Genomic DNA, 22130 nt, shown 5'->3' with positions numbered 1-22130 from the left:
ATAAAAGTAGGAAGCTAGCAGTGGTTGGTTCATCATGAGGTTGAATGACAGTAGCCATCTCCATAACATAAAAAGTACAAGGTGAAGCAGCAAGTGCTGATTTAGAAGCTGCAGCAAGTAATACAGAAGATCTAGCTAAGATTATTGATGAAACTGGCTACACTAAACAACTTTTCAGTGGAGACAAAACAACCTTCTTCTATTGGAAGAAGATGCCATCTAGGACTTTCATAGCTATAACAAGAAGTCAATGCCTGCATTAAAGCTTCCAAGGACAGGGTGAGTGTCTCTTTAGGTGCTACTGCAGCTGGTGACTTTAAGTTGAAGCCAATATTCATTTACTATTCAGAAAATTCTGGGATCCATACAAATGATGCTAACTGTACTCCGTGCTCTATAAATGGAAAAACAAAGCCTGGATGACAGCACATCTGTTTACAGCATGGCTTAGGAAACAAAAAAAATATATATGTATACACACACATATATATATGTGTGTGTGTGCGTATATATATATATATATATATATATATATATATATATATTTGAGACAGAGTCTCATTCTTATCACCCAGGCTGGAGTGCAGTGGCATGATCTCGGCTCACTGCAACCTCTGCCTCCCGGATTCAAGCCATTCTCCTGTCTCAGCCTCTCAAATAGCTGGGATTACAGGCGCCTGCCACCATGCCCAGCTAATTTCTGTATTTTTAGTAGAGATGTGGTTTTGCCATGTTGGCCAGGCTGGTCTTGAACTCCTGACCTCAGGTGATCCGCCTGCTTCAGCTCCCCGAAGTGCTGGGATTACAGGCGTGAGCCACCGCTCCTGGGCCGGCTTAGTGAATATATTAAGCCCAATGTTGATATCTACTGCTCAGAAAAAAAAGGATTCCTTTCAAAATATTACTATTCATCGACAATGTACCTAGTTATTCTGGAGCTCTCATGGAGATGTACAAGGAGATTAATGTTGCTTTCATGCCTGCTATCCCAGTATCTGTTCTGTAACCCATGGATCAAGAGGTAACTTCAACTTTCAAATATTATTAAGAAATATTCTACAAGCTATAGATGCGATAGATAATGATTTCTCTAATGGATCTGGACAAACAAATTGAAAAACTTCTGGAAAATATTCACCATCCTGGATGCCCTTAAGATAATTTATGATTTATGGGAGGAGGTCAAATTATTCTGATTAGCAGGAGTTTGAAAGAAGTTGATTTCTACCCCCATGATGACTTTGAGGGGTTTAAGACTTCAGTGAAAGAAGTAACTGCAGATGCGGTAGAAATAGCAAGAAAACTAGAATTAGAAGTGAAGCCTGACGGTATAACTTAATTGCTGCAATCCCATGATAAAACTTGAAGGAATAAAGAGTTACTTCTTATGAATGAACAAAAGTGGTTTCTTGAGTTGGAATCTACTCCTGGTGAAGATGCTGTGAACATTTTTAAAATGACAACAAAGGATTTAAAATATTACACAAACTTGATTGATAAAGTAGTGGTAGGGTTTGAGAAGATTAACTCCAAGCTTGAAAGAAGTTCTACTGTGGGTCAAGTGCTATCAAACAGTATCACGTGCTGCAGAGAAATCTTTCTTGAATGGAAGAGTCCATTAACACAGAAAGCTTCATTGTTGTCTCATTTTAAGAAATTGATATAGCCACTCTAACCTTCAGCAACTACCACCCTGGTCAGTCAGTAGCCATCAACATTGAGGCAGTACCTTCCACCAACCAAAAGATTATGACTTCCTGAAGGCTCAGATGAGTTTTACCATTTTTCACCAATAAAGTATTTTTAAATTATAGTATATATGTTTTTTTAAGACATAATGCTGTTATATACTTAATAGACTACAGTGTAGTGTAAACAACTTTTACATGCTCTAGGAAGCCAAAAAATATGTGCAACTCACTTTATTGCAATATTCACTTTATTGCAGTAGTCTGGAGCTGAACCTACAGTATCTCCAAGGTATGCTTGTACAGTTGTTCCTCAGCATCCACAGGGTATTGGTTTCAGAAACCTTCCTCCCAAATGAGAATGCTCAAGTTCCTTATATAAATGGCATGGTATTTGCATATAACCTACACACATTCTCCCATATGCTTTAAGTCATCTCTAGATTACTTATGATACCTAATATAAGTGCTATGTAAATAGTTGTTATGCTCTATTGCTTTTTAAATTTGTATTATTTTTTCTGAATATTTTTGATTCAAGTTTGGCTAAATGTGTATGTGGAACCTGTGGATATAGAGGGTTGATTTGTACCTTCAGTGTGGTTTTATTTCTTACATATTAAATATAGAGAATCAAGTAACTACTGGATTAAAATAATTAGCATGTATTATACACCTATTATATGATACTTTACATATGCATATTGTTGAATTTGATCCACTCAGTGACTTGATGCAGAATGGAGAGACATGGCATCAGAGGCATTATTTAATTTTCCCAGATTATGCCGCTGGGGTGGTCACTCCTGGTGGTTTTTGGCTTGAGATTCTTTACTCATTGCTTTATGTGTGACTTGTTCATCCCTGAAAGTAATACACTTAAGGACTGGATTTGTGGGCATCTTCTTTTTACTGGGAGTTGATTTTCACATGGTCTGTGCTTTTCCTGTATTAGTGGCCATTTATGAGGGAGATTTTGTAGTATTTCACTGCCATCATCCAAACTATCTATCGTCATGGGGCAATGTAAAAGTAGGTAATAAAGGTACTTTAAGATTTAAATGGAATTTATAAAATTTTAATTGATGGAAGGTGATTTTAATGCACCTCTCCAAAAATAGTTACCAAGAGACAATTATTCTTTATATATTATCAATAATCTCTCTGCTTGAATTTTTGTTACCTAAAGGGGGCTGTTATTTGAAGAATGCTATCTTCCTTCCCTGGTCATTATTCATATTCTGTCTCTTTCTCTCTTAGTGTAACGAAACCTCATTCTTTTTTGAAGCTCGGAGTAAAACTGCTTGCAAGCACCTCTGGAAGTGCAGTGTGGAACATCATACATTTTTTAGGTAAATTGATGTAAAAATTTTGTTTGTTGTCTTAATAAATGAAAATGGCATTTATTTTTATAAAAAGAATTCTGTCTAAAACAGAAATTTGGAATTGTTTCCCTTTTATTAATTTTCTCAATTTCTAATTCTCTGGATTATGTTAATACAAACATGCACACATATATTCATGTATGTGTACATATATATACACATAGACACTTATACACATAGATACAGTTAAATCTTTGATACTACAAGAAAGGATCGAGGTAATATTTTTTAGGTTTATGTAAAACATGCAGCCATTGCTAGCACCTATGTAGTATTGGTGGAAATGGAGTGTTCTGTGCATAATTAATTTGAAAAGCCTATCAGCCATCTAGGTAGAAATGTGGTAAGGCAGTTAGGTGTACAAGGCTCACTGGAAAGACCAGAGTTGATGAAGTCACTTAAGTAGTTATTTACAGAAGTGGCTGGATGAGGTCACCAGTGGAAACAGTGGAGAGAGAAGCAGAACTCCAAGGACTGAGCTTGGTGGCCCTCCCGACATTAGAGGGCAGGATGAGCCAGTCTAGAGTATGAGAAGGAGCAGTCAGAAGAGTGTGTTGTATCCTGGGAAACGAGGAAAGAGAATGTCTTGATGAATAAGGTGCTGGCAACTGCATGCAGTCCTCGTGGGAGGTTAGGTCAGATGAAACTAGAGAACTGACTTTTGGATTGTGGGGATACTTTTTTCTTTGTTTCACATGTTTATGTTGTAAAGATAAAACAAAAATTTAGCTGGTAATACATTAAGCTTTATTTTTTGTTTTTGTTTTTTAAATGGAAACAAAATTGAATTCTTCCCTGTTTCATCCTCATGGAGTATGAATAGCATGATGTTGGAGAAGTATTCTTATAAAGTAGCTGGAGTCCTTTATAAAGTTTGTGTTAGGAGAAGGGGGTGGCCCAGAATGCCTATAACATTGAGTCTTTGTCTGATTTTCTTTTAAAAATTGATTAGAATGCCAGAAAATGAATCTAATTCACTGTCAAGAAAACTCAGCAAGTTTGGATCCATACGTTATAAGCACCGCTACAGGTAAGTGACATGTTTTTCCTTGGGGGGATGTGTTTGTAAATAAATACTTAATTCAGCTGTCATACATGCTCAGTCAAGTTTTTTATTTATTTTTTTCTTTTTTCTTGCATTGCCAATGTGTTTTGTAAGCATAACAGTTTATTGAAACTTCCTCAACAAACATGATTTTCCAGATTTAATTATATTTAATGTCTGCATTAGCTATGTTGTGGGCTTTTAGATCATAGTAAAGTTTATTATCTTCAGAAATTCATTTTGACACAGTTATCACTTATTTTTAATTATGTGTGTTTTGTGATTATGAAACAATGTAGATTCTGAATAGTAACTAATTGTATTTTTAAGACATTCAGTTGATCCCCTATTTTAATACAATCTATACTTTTTATATTGTGCATCAAACCATGTTTTTTCTGCAACATGAAGCCTGCATGTAGTAATGCTAGCAATTATATCTCAACTTTATTGAGCAGTTACTAAGTGCTATGTACTGTGATACACGTTTTCCATTCATTCATTGCTTCATTTAATTATCAATCTTCTGTAATAGTAGCCCCATTAATGTATGAGGACCCTAAGGCTCAAAGAGGTCAAGTCCCTTCTCCAGGTAATCCAGCTAGGTAGCAGGGAAGTGGGATCCATCCCCTGGCGCTGTAACTGCAGAGCTCATGTTTATAACCATTAGGCAAACTGTTAGCCTGTTGTGGAAGAAGCCTGATTGTCATGCAGCTGAGCAGGTGCTTATGTCTTTTTCTGATACCAGCATTAAAAATGAGAGTGGGTTCTATATTTTGAAAAAGAATTTGTCTTGTTTCAATTCATTCTGTTCAATGGAGAGAGCCTGTGATGTGCAAGGCATGGTATTAGGTACCTAGAGATACAAAGAATCAGATCTACCCACTTCTGCCTTCAAAGAGCTATAGTATTATTCAAACAGTGAGGGAGGTCCCCAGGCCTTGTAAAACCCAAGAAGGGTGGGGAAATGCCACCTAGTGTCACAGAGATGGGACACTTTTGTCAGTTCCATTGGAGACATCACTGAATGAAATGCTTCCTTAGGAGGTACAAAAAAAGCCAAGGCAAGCATTTTCAGGACAATAGTCCTCTATGCTAGATTTTAATTCTTCTCTTTTATAATGCACTTTTTGGGTCTTGAATTTGAGATTAAAGATTATCAGTAAAAGAGTAATGAATATTAAACGTTCAGTGGATTCATCTTTATATATTATTTAGTTGAAAATTTGCTCATTTCATGAATAAAAATATTTGTGTCATTGTATTATAGATATTCTTGGAATTTACATGAAGCTATTCATTGATATGTTAATGTTTAACCTTTAGGTTTTCACTGTTCTTCTGTAGAGAGTGATACAATTATGAAGAATTTAAGGAAGTATTGTTTACATTTATATTGAGAAGAGCAGGTAATAGTCAGTATTTGGACTGTTCTTCCAGTTGTGGCATAAAACATCACCAGGATTATAGAGAGAATGTCTCCTTGTCCCTGAAATGGAGCTGGTAGAAAGACATCTGTCTTAATGTTCATACTATTAAAATTGTAATTATCCTGTTTAACATACGCTGTTGTTGGCTTCCACAAATTTAGCCATACTTTATTTCTCAAATTTATTGAAATGCAAATTTTGTGGCTACTGGGAATTATTATTAGGAAGTTATTGGATTCTGCATATTAAATATCATTTCTTCCATGGAAGTGATTAAAAGTAACCTTTGCAAAATTGGAGGCCATGCTGAATCTGTTCTAATTTTGTGGCTGATGTTACCTGCCTAGTAAGTCTTAATGAATCTTAAATCTACATGTCTATACGTAGGAGACACTAACATTACACCATCCTTGGAAGAAAGATGATGCCCAGAGCTTAGACAGGGATGGGTCTCTGATTGCACACAGACTGTTTATTGTCAAAAGAGGGCAAGCAACCAGAATTTAACCAGCACAATATGCCTGCCCCTTTCTTGAGACATTCCGGAGATATCCTGGAATGAAAGCAGAGCTCTGGAAACACATTCTCCTCCTTTCACCCTGCAGGCTTTTAAAGAATAGGGTATAAAGAACAGCCTAACAAGTGGCTGCAGTGTGTGAATGCAGATGTCTGGGTGTGTTTGTGTGTGTAATTGTGTATGTATTTATAGTGATGTGTTAGTGTCTTTGTGGTTGTGCACGTACATGTATGTGATGGAGGAAGACAAGAGTTCTAGTCTTTACTCTCTCTTGCATTTTAGGGCTTGCAAAATGCCAAGGACAGTAGCACTTTTTGGGAAAACTAGTGCTTACTTAAGGGGAAAATCGGACATTTTTTAGTGATATGGGAAAATTAAGATTAAAAATTAAATTTGTGAGGAAAGGCTGAGCTGAAATCTGATGTTCCAGTACTTTTTGTTGTTGTTGTTACTGTTGTTTTATTACCAGAGACCAATAATCTGAAATAGAAATCTTCGATTAAACATTTTGTTATACATTGCTATCTTCTCTGAGCCCCTTACAAATTAACCTTGCCTTTACCTGTCATTAAGTTTGTGGGGTGCTCCTAGTTTTAATTAATTAATGAGTTGTGTAGAATTTACACTTGAGAATTGAGAAGGAGGGCTTAGAAACTCCTCTGGGAACCCAGATCCTCCCTGTAGGACTTAACTCACAGGAAGTGTCATGAGATTTCACATTCTATGAAGCATGGAAGAGAGACCAAGTTCTCCTAAGAACCTCCTTTGTGTCAGTTGCTTTCACATGTGCAGCTTTATTTAATCCACACAATGACCTGCCAAAGAGGTTTCTTATCCCCCTTTATATAGATGAGAAATTGGAGCCTCCAAAAGTAAAGTAAGCATCCCTAATCAGTAAGTGGCAAAGCTGGGATTTTGAACCTGAGTATTTCTACTCTCGTTCTTTTCTTTCTATTTCACTTAGAGGCTGAAGGGGCTGCTGGCAGTGCCACTCAGCATGCAGAGGGATGTGTTTATGCCAGAGGCAGCAGGGAAGTGGGTGATCACAGAAATAAAACTGTGTCCTGTCGTAACAGAGAGCCACCAAACATGCACAGGGACTTTCATCACCTTACACTGTAAATCTCTATACTTGTCAATTACTTTCTGCTACAAGGAAATAGGATGCTATATAAGAATACTTCTGCCAGGAAATTGTAAGAACAAGTAGAAATATAAATGAGGAAAATGAGGCTGCAAGGATTTTTACAAATAACCTTCTGAAGACCACATAGCTAGGGAAAGGCAGAGCTTTGCTTTAAACAGGGCTTGCAACTTCAAACCCAACAGCTACATGTGCTGTTCCTTCTCCCATGCCACCAGGCTATGCCATACTGACCAGCTGGGGGTCAGAAAGCTTGTTCTAGTGCTGGGTCCTGTATAGCCTATGGCAGATCACTTTACGCTTCTGGTCCTTAGTCTTATTAATCTTATGATATGATTTTCTCATTTCTCCTTTGTTCCGAGAGAGAAACCATGAGAAAAATTTGAATAATAAAAAAAATCTGACCGTGAAATGCCTCAGTGGTTCACATATTGGGTTATATTTTTAGGGGGAACATTTTTTCCTCTGTGAGATGAAGTGTACAGTGCCCAGGTCTTTCTGTTAATAGTGAGTCTGTTGAAAGTAGGCCTTATCTTCATACCCCAGACCATTTATAATAATGAAAATTTTCACTTTATGGGGATTTTTAGCTTTTTGGAAATCTGTGTTATCCCGTGTACCTTTTTAAAAGAAGTTACATTTCAAGCAAAAGAAAATCTGTCAGTTTGCTCCTCTCCCCTCCCGAATTTCCATGAACGGTTACTGAACATGAAGAACAATCATGGATGCGCCCTGGCATCTTTATTCCCCTGGTAGCTGATACCACACGTCCCAACTTAGCCTGATGCAGGGTCATTTTTATGAGGATTGTAGGCATCTTCATTTTTAATAAAGGTAGAGGAGGTAGTGAGGAAGAGATGAATTTTAAGTCTGTTTAATTTGTTTTTTTGGGGAAACACCCGTATTTATCCTGTAAATGTAAGATGAATAGAATTTGGGGCCATTAAAAGACTTTTTTCCTCCCATAGATGGCTGTACTTGTGGTGAATCAAACTAGACTTGTAGAAATGCGTTTTTCCTATACCTAAATGATATTTTCCTGCATGAAAGCCAGGGTCATACAGTTGCTCAAATTCAGCAGTTGTGGAATAAATTGTTAGTAAGATGAATGTTCACTGAAATCCAGCAAACTAAATCACATGATTCCTTGGGAAAATTATTTGAGAAGTTTGGCCCAGCCCCAGGGAAAGCTGTCCTGGAATCTGCATGGAATCTGTAGAGCAGCAGTGCTTTGCATGGGCTTCTAGGCCTGCCTTCAGTCTTCCTGGACACTTGATCTGGCCCAGGCAAGGTGGGCATAGTAAATGGCTAATTGTGCCATGATAAGAGTCCAGAATAAAATCATACTGAGTGGTCCTGTGGGGGATGCTTTACAACCTGCTGTGTGAGTACAACATGGAGCTCATGTGGAATCATTGCCTTCCCACAGTGTAGCCCAACTTAATTTATTATTTAGTGACCTTAAAGACTATCAGCAACCTTTATTTCTAGCCCATCATTCTACTGAAATCTGACTTCTCCTTTAATAAATTCTTTCTTCCTGTTTCCTCCTCTGAAAGATTTTCCTTCTATCTAATGTAAATCTCCTCCTAGAATTTATTAACCACTCCCTTGATCAGTATTGCAATGAGAATCAATTAAAAACCAGGGAGTCTGGGTGTTTTTTCTTCTCTCCATATTTGGCAGATGTTCTGAATGACCTGTTGTTTAATTTTGTGGCTGTGTGGTTTTACCTTTGCTAATCAAAATGTTGCACTTTCAAGTGGCAGGACAGCTTTGCAAATGAGCCGAGATCTTTCTATTCAGCTTCCCCGGCCTGATCAGAATGTGACAAGAAGTCGAAGCAAGACTTACCCTAAGCGAATAGCACAAACACAGCCAGCTGGTAAGTCATGGCTCCCCTGAGTTATCTATGTAACCTTGTTTTCCTTTAGGCTGGTAGTGTAAGATATACTCAGGTGATGTCTGTAACTCTATAGTCTTTCTATTGAAATTTCTAATATTAAAATTTTCTAATATTAGAAATTTTAATTTGATCTTGGAAATGTTCAAGCAGACAGTAATTTTTAAGAAGACAAATAGTCATCTTGAATCACCATGACCTGCTTAATGGCTATACTTTCTTTTTTTTTCTTTTTTGAGTTAGGATCTTGCTCTGTCACCAGGCTGGATTGCAGTGGCATGGTTATAGCTCACTGCTGCCTCGACCTCCTGGGCCCAAGTGATGTTCCGACCTCAGCCTCCCAGGTAGCTGGGACTATAGGCACATACTACCGTGCCCGGTTACGTTACATTACGTTACGTTACGTTACGTTACGTTGATAGGGTCTCACTATGTTGCCCAGGCTGGTCTCAAACTCTTGGGCTCAAGTGATCATCTCTCTTCAGCCTCCCAAAGTGCTAGGATTACAGGCATGAACCACCATGCCTGGCCCCATACTTTCTTTTTGAAGGGGTTTTATTTTAAATAAAATCTTGGCTGGGCACAATGGCTCGTACCCGTAATGTCAGTGCTTTGGGAGGCTGAAGCAGGAGGATGGCTGGAGCCCAGGAATTCAGGGTTACAGTGAGCTATGATCATGCCACTACACTCCAGCCTGGGTGATAGACTGAGACCCTGTTTCTTAAAACAAACAAACAAAAACCACACAAGACAAAATGCTAAACTGAGTAATTTCTTAGTTTGATGTATTTGAGTTGAAATTGAAAAAACTCTTAGCAAGAGTCTTAAATAAAAAACAAACAACAAAAAATAGCACTTCTGGGCATGATGGTGAGGCTGTCGTCCTAGCTACTCAAGAGGCTAAGGCAGAAGTATCGCTTGAGCCTGGGAGTTCGAGTATAGCCTGAGCAACAAAGTGAGGCCCCTATCTATTAAAAATACAAATTAAAAAAAAGGAGCACTATTGAGGTGACCTAATTTGAGCTTCATTTGTACAGAATCCAGTTGGTTTTTGTTATTATTGGTCTTTTATTATGCAACATAATATACATATAGAAAGTATATAAATAAAATATACATACTTACGGACATATACATACATGTATACATATGTGTGTAGACATATACAAAGTTTAATCTAGCCCGCATCCCAAAAGTGCCACATGGGTATTTCACTCATAAGTGTTCTCACCATTTCCTCCCCTCAGTTAGAGGAAACTTCTGTTTGACTTTGTGGTAATTTTATTCCTTTCTTTTCATTATAATTTGTCAGTATTTCCTGAACAAATTAGTTTATTTTGCCTGTTTTTAACATTAGATGAATGGAACATAGTATGTCTTTTTTTGTGTCTTGATTCTTCCTGCCAACATTATATACAGTGTGAACTAAAGCGCGTTCCTTTTTCTTGCTGTGAGTATTCTTGTGTTTGACAATTTATTCATTCTACTGTTGATGGACATTTGGGTTATTCAGATTTTTTTTTTAATGAAGACACTGTGTCTTTAATAAAACCACCTAATCAATCAGCTTTAATCCATGTTCAGTGCTCACTGCTCACAGAATTTTACTGTGAAGTAATATTGCTGAACGTTAGTTTGTGGCTTGCTTATAGATCACCCTTGTCTAACACTCTCCAGTGTCCTTTCACAGATATTATCTTGTTTGAGCCTCACCCTGTGAGGTGGGGCAAGGGAAAGAGTACGTCCCGTTTTACAGATGAGGAAGATGTGGTTCTAGCAGTTATTCAGAGGTGTGGCTGGTACAGGAGCCCAGGTCTCCTGGGTCTAGCACATTATAGGAAGTAAATGAAATTTTTAGTAACAATATTAACATTGGAACATTGTGTGAAAATGGACATAGCATTATGACGTCTATCATTTCATTGAATCCTTTTGCCAAGCCTGTGAAGAAAAGTGTATGAGTTTGTTTTACCATTCCTGTGTGTGAGAATGTCACCTGACTTACTGCTTCTAAAGTCAAATTAAGTCTGACTGTAGTTCCCTTCCTCTTGTTGGGCTGGGAGGAAATAAAGTTCTTTCTGGTGGTTCTACACTGACAAGAATAAAACATGACTAAATTTGCAATAGATTACCTTGCCACATCACTATTATTTTACCTCCCTTCAGCTAATGAGGAAACTAAGACGTGAAAGGCAGTTTGGCTAAAACTACTGTGGAGTAGGTTTACTGGGCATTGGTTACAACTTGTTTGAGTCCATTGAGAGAGAACACGAGCATGTGCAACAAGTTACATGAAGCTTATGTATTACTTACACATGGGCATCAGAGGACAAAGGAAGTCTAGGATTTGTTGTAAGCTGGTCCCTCTAATGCACAGCCCAGCCTTTTTGGAGGACAGCCTCCCAGCATCAGGTGGATCTCTGTCTCTCTCTCTTTTTTTTTTTTTTTTTGAGACAAGGTTTCACCTTGTCACCCAGTCTGAAATGCAGTGTTGTGGCCATAGCTCACTGTAGCTTTGAACTTATGGCTCAAGGAATCCTCCCACCTCAGCCTTCTGTGTAGCTGGGATTACAGGCATACACCACTACGCCTGGCTAAAGTTTTTTAATCTTTTATTTTTTGTAGAGATGGGGTCTTGCTGTGTTTAGGCTGGTCTCAAACTCCCAGCCTCAAGCGATCCTTACATCTTGACCTCCAGAAGTGTTAGGATTACAGGTGTGAACCACTGTGCCTGGCAGGTGAATCTTTTAAAGATGTGGACTGTATTATGCTTTTATTATTATAAAAATACATGCTTATTTTATAAAATTTAGAAAACTTAGAATCTTCTCTCCCAAAAAGAATATTTATATTCAACTCCATTCTACTTGTAGTAGCACTGTATTATACAGCCTTTTGGTCAATTGTATATCTTTTTCACACAAGTGGTACAATCATGGGTTTTCAACTTGCTTTTCTTACTTAATAATACCTCATGGATATGTTCTAAGTCTTTAAATGTTCCTAAACAATGCCATTTTAATATCTGTATGATTTTCTGCTGTATAGATATAGAGATGTGACAATTCAACCAGTCTTTAATTCTTGGATATTTAAGCTGTTTCAAAATTTGAAAACCATCAATAGCTCTAAAGTGAATATTCTTGTAGTGATATCTGTAAGCATTCATGACTATTTATATATTTTAAACAATGGTGTATATTCATCATTTTTATTCTAAAAAGAGGATTAAACAATGCTGTGTTGAAATTTAAGACTTTGCTGAGACCACCTTTCAGTCTGATTTTTGAATTGCTTTTATCCTGACTTTTCTTTTTTTCTTGAGACGGAGTCTCACTGTGCCACCCAGGCTGGAGTGCAGTGGTCCAATCTTGGTTCACTGCAACCTGAAACCATAAAAACTCTAGAAGATAACATTGGTAAAACTCTTCTAGACATTGGCTTAGGCAAAGCTGTTCATAGCCAAGAACCCAAAAACAAATGCAACAAAAACAAAAATAAATAGATAGGACCTAATTAAACTAAAAAGCTTCTGCACAGCAAAGGAAATGATCAGAGTAAACCCTCAACCCACAGACTGGGAGAAAATATTCGCAAACTGTGCATCCAACAAAGGACTAATATCCAGAATCTATGAGGAACTGAAATCAGCAGGAAAAAAATGAATAACTCATCAAAAAGTGGGCAAAGGACACGAATAGACAGTTCTCAAAAGGAGATGTACAAATGGCCAACAAACATGTGAAAACATGCTCAACATCACTAATGATCAGGGAACTGCAAATCAAAACCACAATGAGATACCGCTTTACTCCTGCAAGAATGACCATAATTAAAAAATAAAAAAAATAATAGATGTTGGTGTGGATGTGGTGAAAAGTAACACTTTTACACTGCTGGTTAGAATGTAAACTTGAATAACTACTATGGAAGACAGTATGGAGATTCCTTAAAGAACTAAAAGTAGAGCTACCATTTGATCCAACAATCCCATTATTGGGTATCTGCCCAGAGGAAAAGAAGTCATTATATAAGAAAGACGCTTGCACACGATGTTTATAATAGCACAGTTTGTATTTGCAAAAGTATGGAACCAGCCTAAATGCCCATCAACCAACAAGTGGATAAAGAAAAGTGGTGTTTATATTACTATGTACACTATAGAATACTACTCAGCCATAAAAAGGAACAAAATAATGGCATTCGTGGCAACCTGGATCAGGTTGGAGACCATTATTCTTTTTTTTTTTTTTTTTTTGAGACAGAGTCTAGCTCTGCCTCCCAGGCTGGAGTGCAGTGGTGCGATCTCGGCTCACTGCAAGCTCCACCTCCCGGGTTCACGCCATTCTCCTGCCTTAGCCTCCCGAGTGGCTGGGACTACAGGCGACCACCACCATGCCTGGCTAACTTTGTATTTTTAGTAGAGACAGCGTTTCACCATGTTAGCCAGGATGATCTTGATCTGGCCTCGTGATCCGTCTGCCTTGGCCTCCCAAAGTGCTGGGATTACAGGCGTGAGCCACCGTGCCTGGCCTGGAGACCGTTATTCTAAGTGAAGTAACTCAGGAATGGAAAACCAAATATTATATGTTGTCATTTTTAAGTGGGAGCTAAGCTATGAGGACACAAAGGCATAAGAATGATATAATTGACTTTGGGGATTTGGGGGGAAGGGTAGGAGGGGGTGAGGGATAAAAGAATACACATTGGGTACAGTGTACACTGCTTGGGTGATGGGTGCACCAAAATCTCAGAAGTCACCACTAAAGAACTTACTCATGTAACCAAGAACCACCTGTTCCCCTAAAACTATTGAAATCAAAATAATAAATAAATTAAAATAACCCCACAAGAGTTATTTAGTGGAGTAGGAATAGGCAAACGTTTTTCACGAAGGGCCAGATAATGGATATTTTAGGCTTTGCAGGCCATGTGGTTTCTGATGTAACTATTCACCTCTGCTATTTGTAGCACAATAGCGTCACTGAAAATATGCAAATGAATAAATGTGATGTGTTTCAAAAAAAACACAAAACATTTGTATATAATTTTTTAAAAAGTCCTGATGGGAGTTATTACTTTTTGTTAGTTTGTATCATTAATTTATCCTAAATAAGTTTTTACTTTAGAAGACATTTCTTTTTAATTCCGAAGTTAAAGTAATTCAATCAAACAAGATGACTAGTCCCCTTAACTTGCATCCCAGTTCTCTGTAAGTTTAAAAAGCATGTTTATTCACCTCTCAATCATGAGTAATAAATGCCCTGGCAGCTAAAAAGCCATTGTGTTTAGAATTTGCCAAGTGCAGGCCCTGGCACCTTTATGAGGAAGTACATTCCAGAATCAAGTGCCCTGCACCCAGCTGCCTGCTTCCCCACCCAGAGGAGGTCAGCATCAGGGCAGGCAGCCAGAGCATTCCTGCAAGTCTAAACTGCCTCAGAGGAGCTTGAGTAAAGCCAGAAAAGGGACGGCAGGAGGAAAAAGTGCCCTCCTGGTACAACCCTCTCTGTGACAAGTTCTTGGCAACTCACACAGTTGGATTCCTGTCAAAGGAGATCGTCTCTGCTGTAAGTAGGCAATGAAGACAGAATATTTGGATATAATTCATAATTAGCTTTAAGAAAAGTAATGGGTGAAGCCATTTGCGATGGATACACAAGGCTTTGATTATCTGATGCAGCATTTTAAGTTCTTAAAAATATCTCTCTGAACACACAAATACTTGCAGCATAATCTTTGAACTATTGAAAAGCAAGATAAGATGACATTTTTGGCATTCCCATTCTGGCTCTGTGGAAGGGGCTGCAAACAGAGTGCATAAGGGGTTGTGAAAATGATTTCTGAGAGGATGGTTTGTGCACAGTGTGCAAGAGGACAGCTACTTACTGCTCGGACCAAGCCAGTTGTTTCTTTGCAGCGGAGTGGACCTAGTGTTGATGTATCTTCCAGTGTTTCAAGAGAAGTACAAAATCTGGATGTTTATGTGAACTTCCTAGAATTTGAAATACCAGCAATTAATTTCATTTTAAGAAGACTTTGTGTGCTAAATTAAACATTTCTGATGGACAGATTTGGCTTGAGGGCTGCTTCCCTGGAAACTCTGTCCCTTGACAGAGCTGGTGTGAGTGGTTGATCTACCATGTGACAGGTGACTCCATCTGCCCTGGGGCTCACACTGTGTTTCTGCAGCATCCTCAGTGGTCACCACTGTGTTTGATTCAAACACTCCATTACTCCAGACATGAGCACTTTGTAGTTAGTAGGTCAGTGGGCCAACTCCAGGGGATGATGGTGCCACACAGCTCTGGACCCCCCATAGTGAATGATTCGCCTGAGGGTAGCTGACCAGCATCTATTGTTGACCCAAGGTGGGTGCAGTCAAAACAAGGAAGACAGAGAAATTCTTTGATATAATGAAGTACGGTTTCATTTGATGAAGTATAGCTCTGGGCTGCTAAGAAATAGCAATGTCAAAACAATAATTATTTATTGAACACTTCCTCTGATTGGCACGTTGTGTCAGATGCAAGTCAGCAAAACCTCAGCGTGGCTTGTGGCAGTCAAATCTGTGTTTTGAAGGCAGAGGAAAGGTGATTTATCTGAATAGAGATGGAGGTATCAGTGCGATCCAGTAAGCTGGATCCTGGTACTTGCTGGTTCAGCTTCAGTAATCCATGTACTAGACATGTAATATTATAAAGTCACTTAGCCAGCCTGAGCCTTGATTTCTTCATCTGTCAGATGGGTTGCTGTCATGGGAATGTGTCTGAAATGGGCTGAGTATCTTGTCAGAACTTGTAGAGGCTTGGTACACTTTAGTTTCCTTCTCCTAAACCAAAAGGACGTCTTTCTATTCACAGTGTGGACCACTGTGAATCCATCTGTCAATGTCTGAGGTATATTTGCCGTAATGGCATCAACTTCATATACAAAGGATGATGTTATTATGTTGAGGTGCTGTGGGCTTTTGAGAGTGAGGGGTAAGGAGAGGCCATTCAAGTACAGTGAGAGGGACTTGGAAAGGAAATTGGACACTCTTACTTAAATCTAGAACATTCAATATAAATCAAGTGTGAAGAACTGGGCCAGTCAGAGCATACTATGTGAAGGTTTCTTCTGTCCTGCCTGCCTACAGATTTTAGCACCCCAGGGCAGCTGTTGGGAGCAGTATCAGGATCACAGAGTTAGGAGGTGTCTTTCTTACTACGTTTCTACTCTTCAGAGTAGCATTTAGTCCAAGCCTTTTTTTTTTCATTGTGATAAAACCATAACATTAAATTTACCATCTTAAGCATTTTAAGAGTAAGTTCAATAGTATTAAATATATTCACATTGTTGTGCAACCAATCTCTAGAGTGTTTTCATCTTATGACTCTGAAACTATACCCGCTAAACACCTCTTACCCTTTCCTGCTCCCCCCAGCTATTGGTAATCGTCTACTTTGTTTCTATGATTTTGACTACTTTAGTACTTCATATAAATGGAATCATCTAGTATTTGTTCAAGCCATTTTTCTTCTCTATTTTTTTTTTTTTTACACCAACATCTCTACCCTCCTCTCCTCCCCACCTCAGATCTTCACTACTCTCTAGCCGTCTTGGGATTTTCTATGACTATGAATTGGAAAGAACAAACTTCTTACGGTGTGTTCATTAACAGCAATGACATTGTGTGATAATTTTAAAGTTCATGCAGCTAATCATTCTGTCTTCTATGTAAGTTGGTTTCCCCTATTTGAAGTAATTAGCTGCCAGGCCTACCTGAGTGCATTTTTCATGTTAAGCAGACAGTAGGAACAGAGAAGACAAAGAAAAGGCAAAGCTGAAAGGGCTCCCAGATGGGAAGCAAAATTGTTGAATGAGGAGCACACAGATGCTGTGGCTCTGGATCAGGGAATTCAAAAGCAAGTCCCCAATCTCTGAGTTTGTCCAGGAAGATATTAGATCAAATACGTTACTTCTATAATATCAGTGGAACTACTCCTGTGTTGTTTGTCATCACACAGACTGGAAACTACCTAAATATCCATTAGAAAGAAACTGGCCTAATAAAGTAATGTATGTTCCCCAGCCTCTGCCCCACATGAAATACCATGTCTCTGTTACAAGAAATCTGAGAGCAGGATTGGAGCTTGTGTCAGTCTGATTCCATAGTCCCACAGTATCTGCTATGAAAGGCCAGGCCCCATGAGGAGCCTACCAAAGGAGAGGAATGTCAGGACTAATGATCATTGAGCGTTACCATGTGCTTGGCACTGTGCTAGACACTCTGCAGATAGTATCTTACTCTTTTAGAAGATGCTGTAATTCTCAATGTTTAGGTGAGAAAGCAGAGGCTGAGACTTGTACAGAGTCACAAAGCTGAGATATGAACACAGGTCAGTTACAGTCCACAATATAGAGAGGAAAGACTAAGAAAGAATGTGGTACATTTGTATGTACAGATATGAAATGATCTCCAGGATATAGTATATAAATGATGGGGGCAGAGAAGCAGAGGGGCCCGGTAGTATTTAATATGTTACCATTATACACAAAGATAAATTGGGTGGGAAAGTATGCATGCAGATAATACTTGCAGGCAGGATACATTAGAAACTAGTAACAGTAGTGGCCTTTGGGAAGAGTTTCTGAGAGAATGGGGATCGGCAGTGGGAGAGAGATTTATTTTCATTTGAATTTTTACCAAGCACTTTTCAAAAGCCCCACAGATTACTGTCATGAATGCATGAAGTTCACAAATGCTCATCCACGTTTCCAGTAGAGACATTCTCAGTAAGCTCAGAGCTGAGACATTGTTCTTACCCTAGATCATTGTGATTTACAGAGAAAGAACAATATAAGATCAATTGTACAAAACTCAAATGTTAGGAATTTCTCCTGTGTTATAGCAGACACAACCGGAGTCTTCAAGGAGAGGGGCATAAGTCCAGGATTAAAGTACATAAGATGGCATATAGGTCCTCAAGCCAGAGGGTGCTCCATTTCATGAGGAAGACTTATGGTATAGAAGTCTTTGGATTAAATGAAGTAGAGGATGCTTTGTGTTTTTCACCCAAAGAAGTGATGATTTGCAAGTGTAGCAAGTTCTAGAATGTGGAGGGTGTCTGGATGAGAATCACTTAGCAAGGAGGAATGTTTGGGAAAAGAGAGGGTAAAGAAACTGGGAAAAGATAGTAACATAATAATAGCTCTCACATCTATCCGGCCTTTGACGGGTATTGTGAAGTTTTTGTTTGTTTCTTCTGGGTCGGAAAAAGGAAGAAGTTAGTATAAATTTTCATACAAAAGGGTTAGAACAAGACATTCTGACCTAGAATTGTTATATGGTTGGCTATGGAGATGATTTCTGAAAATATAGTGGAGTAACTTTGTTTTGGCAAAAGTGTGATTGTGGCTCTCCTTTTCCAAGTGCACAGATCAGAATTAGACCATCGACTGAGTTATGGTCCAAGTCTGTGGTCCCTCCCTCTCTCCTTTGTAAGAACCTCTGCTCTGAGGGATATTTAAGTTACCTCTTGACTGATTATTTAAGCCATTTAATTGAGAAGTGACTCAGTGGGGTGGTAGGGGAGCTTAAAAAAAAATACTGTGAAAGTTGTACCTGATTTGAGTAGCCCTGAATTCCTGGTCTACCTTGGTTGTGACCTGTAACTTGTCATTCAGCATTTTCACCTTTCATCCCTTTATCCATAAAATAAAAGAATTGGGTATGTAAGCTTTAAAGATTCCTCTTCTTTCTAAAATTCTTTTATTCTGTCTGACTTACCTGCCCACAGAGTTGGAAGGACCAAATATGAAAAATAGATACAACGGAATTTTAGAAAGTTTTTTTTAAAAAAAGTATATGGGTTTTTACCATTTCAAAAGTCTTGCAAAGTTGTGAAAAAGATCTTCCCAGATTATAAAATGTAGTTTTGCCATTGGAAATACACAGTACTTTTTGTGTTTGGAAAACCTTCTAGCCAATTCTTTAAAACATCTTAGGCTGGGTGCGGTGGCTTACACCTGTAATCCCAGCATTTTGGGAGGCTGAGGCGGGTGGATCACAAGGTCAGGAGTGTGAGACCAGCCTGGCCAACATGGTGAAACCCCGTCTCTACTAAAAATACAAAAATTAGCCGGACGCAGTGGCAGGCGCCTGTAATCCCAGCCACTCAGGAGGCTGAGGCAGAAGAATCACTTGAACCGGGGGAGCGGAGGTTGCAGTGAGCCAGGATCCCGCCACTGCACTCCAGTATGGGTGACAGAGTAAGACTCCGTCTCAAAAGAAAAAAGCCTAAAGTTCAGATGAAACTCTTATTGACAAATTGAATAAAATTAACTTTAACCTTGGTGTTAATACAGTTTAAAAATTATTCTTTTAGTCCAAATTGACCAGATGAATAGGAGATTTTGCCTCTTTGGTTAACTCATAGGTAAAAAGTACTGTCTTTCTGGGTAAAAATAAAAAGAAGACCATCCCTTCTTAGAAAGTTTTTGCATAGCTTTGTCTCTGCCTTTGAGTTGTGTGTGAACACAACCTTAGACTAGTTGTTTCTTGAATCTGCTTGTTCTTTTGGAAGTCAGCAGTGGGAATTGGCTCTACCTCGGCAATTGTTTGTTGTTGCAATTCTTGATTTTACTAATGCATTGGGCAAATTTACCTGTTTTCTTACCCCTCCTGTTCTTGACAGGTGGGGGCTGGAGGGTGTGTCTGTCAGCGGTTTGGGATTCTGTTTTGGGGATAGATATTCCTGAGCAGATGGCATCTGAGGATTCCACACCTTTGCTTTACTATCAGAATTCATTGTTCTGAGGTGGTGGTTTGTTTCTATGCCAGTATTTTCTTCAGACTTTGAAAACTCTGAGATTCGTTTTTTTATTGGCTCGGTTTGGCCATAAATTACTCATTACTTATTAATATAAATGTTAAAGATTTTGGGGTTTCTCAGAGTTCAGGGTTATTTTGGTAGGTTATAGGGAGAGATAGGTGACGTAAAGAAGAAAGAAACTACTTTCGGCCGGGCACGGTGGCTCAGTCCTGTAATTCCAGCACTTTGGGAGGCCGAGGTGGGCAGATCACCTCAGGTCAGGAGTTCAAGACCAGCCTGGCAACATGACAAAACCCTGTCTCTACTAAAAATACAAAAGCTAGCTGGACATGGTTGGTGTGTACCTGTAGTCCCAGCTACTCAGAAGGCTGAGGCACAAGAATCGCTTGAACCCGGGAGGCAGAGGTTGCAAGCAGAGATTGCGCCACTGCACTCCAGCTGGGCGACAGAGCCAGACTCCGTCTCAAAAAAAAAAAAAGAAAGAAAGAGACTACTTTCACGTGTGGAGCAGGTGCCCTGCTTGGCCGTTGGGACACTGGCACTGTGCTGGTCTCTGGAGCAGGAGTCCAGAAGGGGTGGAGGAAGAGCCCTCTGTAACAGTGGACTTGCTCCTCTCTTCTCTCCTGGGGTAAGAATGGGGCCTCTGAGGAAACCGCCCAGATTCCTTCTCCAGAGAAGATGATGTACAGTCCAGAAGATGAGTCAGTTAGCTGGGGACAACCAAGCCTTTTGGGGCTGCTTTACAGTCCAGGTACCAGGTACAGCTTTGAACAGAGAAGCTGGTTTGCAGAGAAAGAAGAATGGAGTTGACTCACTGTGAGAATCACACAGTTTTGAGAAGAGAGGGGAAGGGAGGCTTAGTAGCTGTGAATTCAAGTCTGTGAGATCCTGTTGTGCATTTACCATGAATTCCTTTCTAATTTGAGCTGATTTCCTTGCATGAAAACAGTGGATAACATTACTGGGTATAACCCTTTCAGTATCCCCATGAGAAAGATGGGTGATAGTCTCATCTTACTGATGAGGAAACTGAGGCTTGGAAACATTAAGTACTTGTTTGAGATTACACAGGCAGTAAGCGCAAAGCCAGGATCCTAACCCAGGTCTTTGAGATACTATGGTACATGCTTGGAAAGCAAATGGCAGATAAGAAAGGTGAAAGGTCTAGAATGATTTGAAAATATACAACTTCTGTTTTTTCCCCTATGTGTGATTTCTTCAGTAGCTCTAACTTGTTTTCAGCAAATATTCTTGAGAAGACCATACATTCTGCTCATTTACAGTCAGAGTCAGCCTACTTTTACTTTAAGCCATTTTTAAAAGAAAATGTATAAGTTCTTTGGGGCATCTTACCTAGCCAAGAGAGAGGGGGAAAGGCAGTAACTGTTAATTGCAAGGAGCATTAGGTAGACCATATAGTCAGGTGTATGTTTGTTCCAGGCTGTTAGCCTTTGTTGGCATCCTTTTCTATTCTGCCTTGAAACTTAGGCTTATTTTCCATCTGTAAAAGATTTATTAATGTATGGCAAGTCTAGTTAGATTTTCTCTAAAAAGTTAATGTTTTCAGTCTTCTTGGGAGTGTTTAGCATTCCAAACATAGCTACGAAAATTAGAAAAGCAAGCAAAACGAAAGGGCTATTATATATTCAAGTTAAAATCACAGCTTTAGTGAGTTACCATAAATGACACCTTTTTTCTTTTCCTCCTTATTCAACAAGAATTTATTGGGCACCTCTTTGGCATAAGACCCTATTTTATAGAGCACAGAAAATGGAATAAAGCTTGGCCCATAATCTATAGGAACTAAGTCATATACAAATAACACAGCAGTCGGTTATTTAGCACTTACTAAATTCCAAACACAATGCTAAAGGCTTTATATAAATTGTCTAATTTAATCCAGCTGTGCACTATGAAAGTAGTTAGTGGTGGTCCCATTTTACACATGAGAAAACTGTGGCCCAAAGTAGTTTAATAACTTGTCCAAGATTGCAGGATCAATTTACAATGGGTAAACTGGCAGAGCTGAGAAATAAATCTAAGTTTGTTGGACTTTCCACCTTGTACACTTAACCAACTGCTTTGCAAGACTAGAGAAGCAATGCTGGAATGTAGGCAGCACATATCAAGTGGCATAGAGTAGAGCACTGACAGAGTTCTAAGTGGCCGGAGGGATAATTTGCTTATGGCTAGAGGCAGTCCAT

The 22130-nt window shown here is 39.0% G+C and overlaps 1 protein-coding gene across 3 annotated transcripts in view; it reads left to right on the top strand.

The window, feature by feature from the left end:
- The window catches only part of EPB41L4A (erythrocyte membrane protein band 4.1 like 4A), a 263496-nt gene that overhangs the window by 181344 nt on the left and 60022 nt on the right, over positions 1–22130 (top strand). For all 3 annotated transcript variants that reach the window (XM_024247207.3, XM_054555814.2, XM_054555815.2), the window contains exons 10-12: positions 2949–3040; positions 4026–4103; positions 8973–9094. In XM_024247207.3, the coding sequence (XP_024102975.3) occupies positions 2949–3040; positions 4026–4103; positions 8973–9094 (292 nt within the window). The remainder of the gene's footprint in view (positions 1–2948; positions 3041–4025; positions 4104–8972; positions 9095–22130) is intronic.

The sequence above is a fragment of the Pongo abelii genome, chromosome 4 (assembly GCF_028885655.2).
Source record: "Pongo abelii isolate AG06213 chromosome 4, NHGRI_mPonAbe1-v2.0_pri, whole genome shotgun sequence".
Lineage (NCBI taxonomy): Eukaryota > Metazoa > Chordata > Mammalia > Primates > Hominidae > Pongo > Pongo abelii.
The sequence above is the reverse complement of the archived record's forward strand: the minus strand, read 5'-3'. Positions and strand labels throughout refer to the sequence as shown.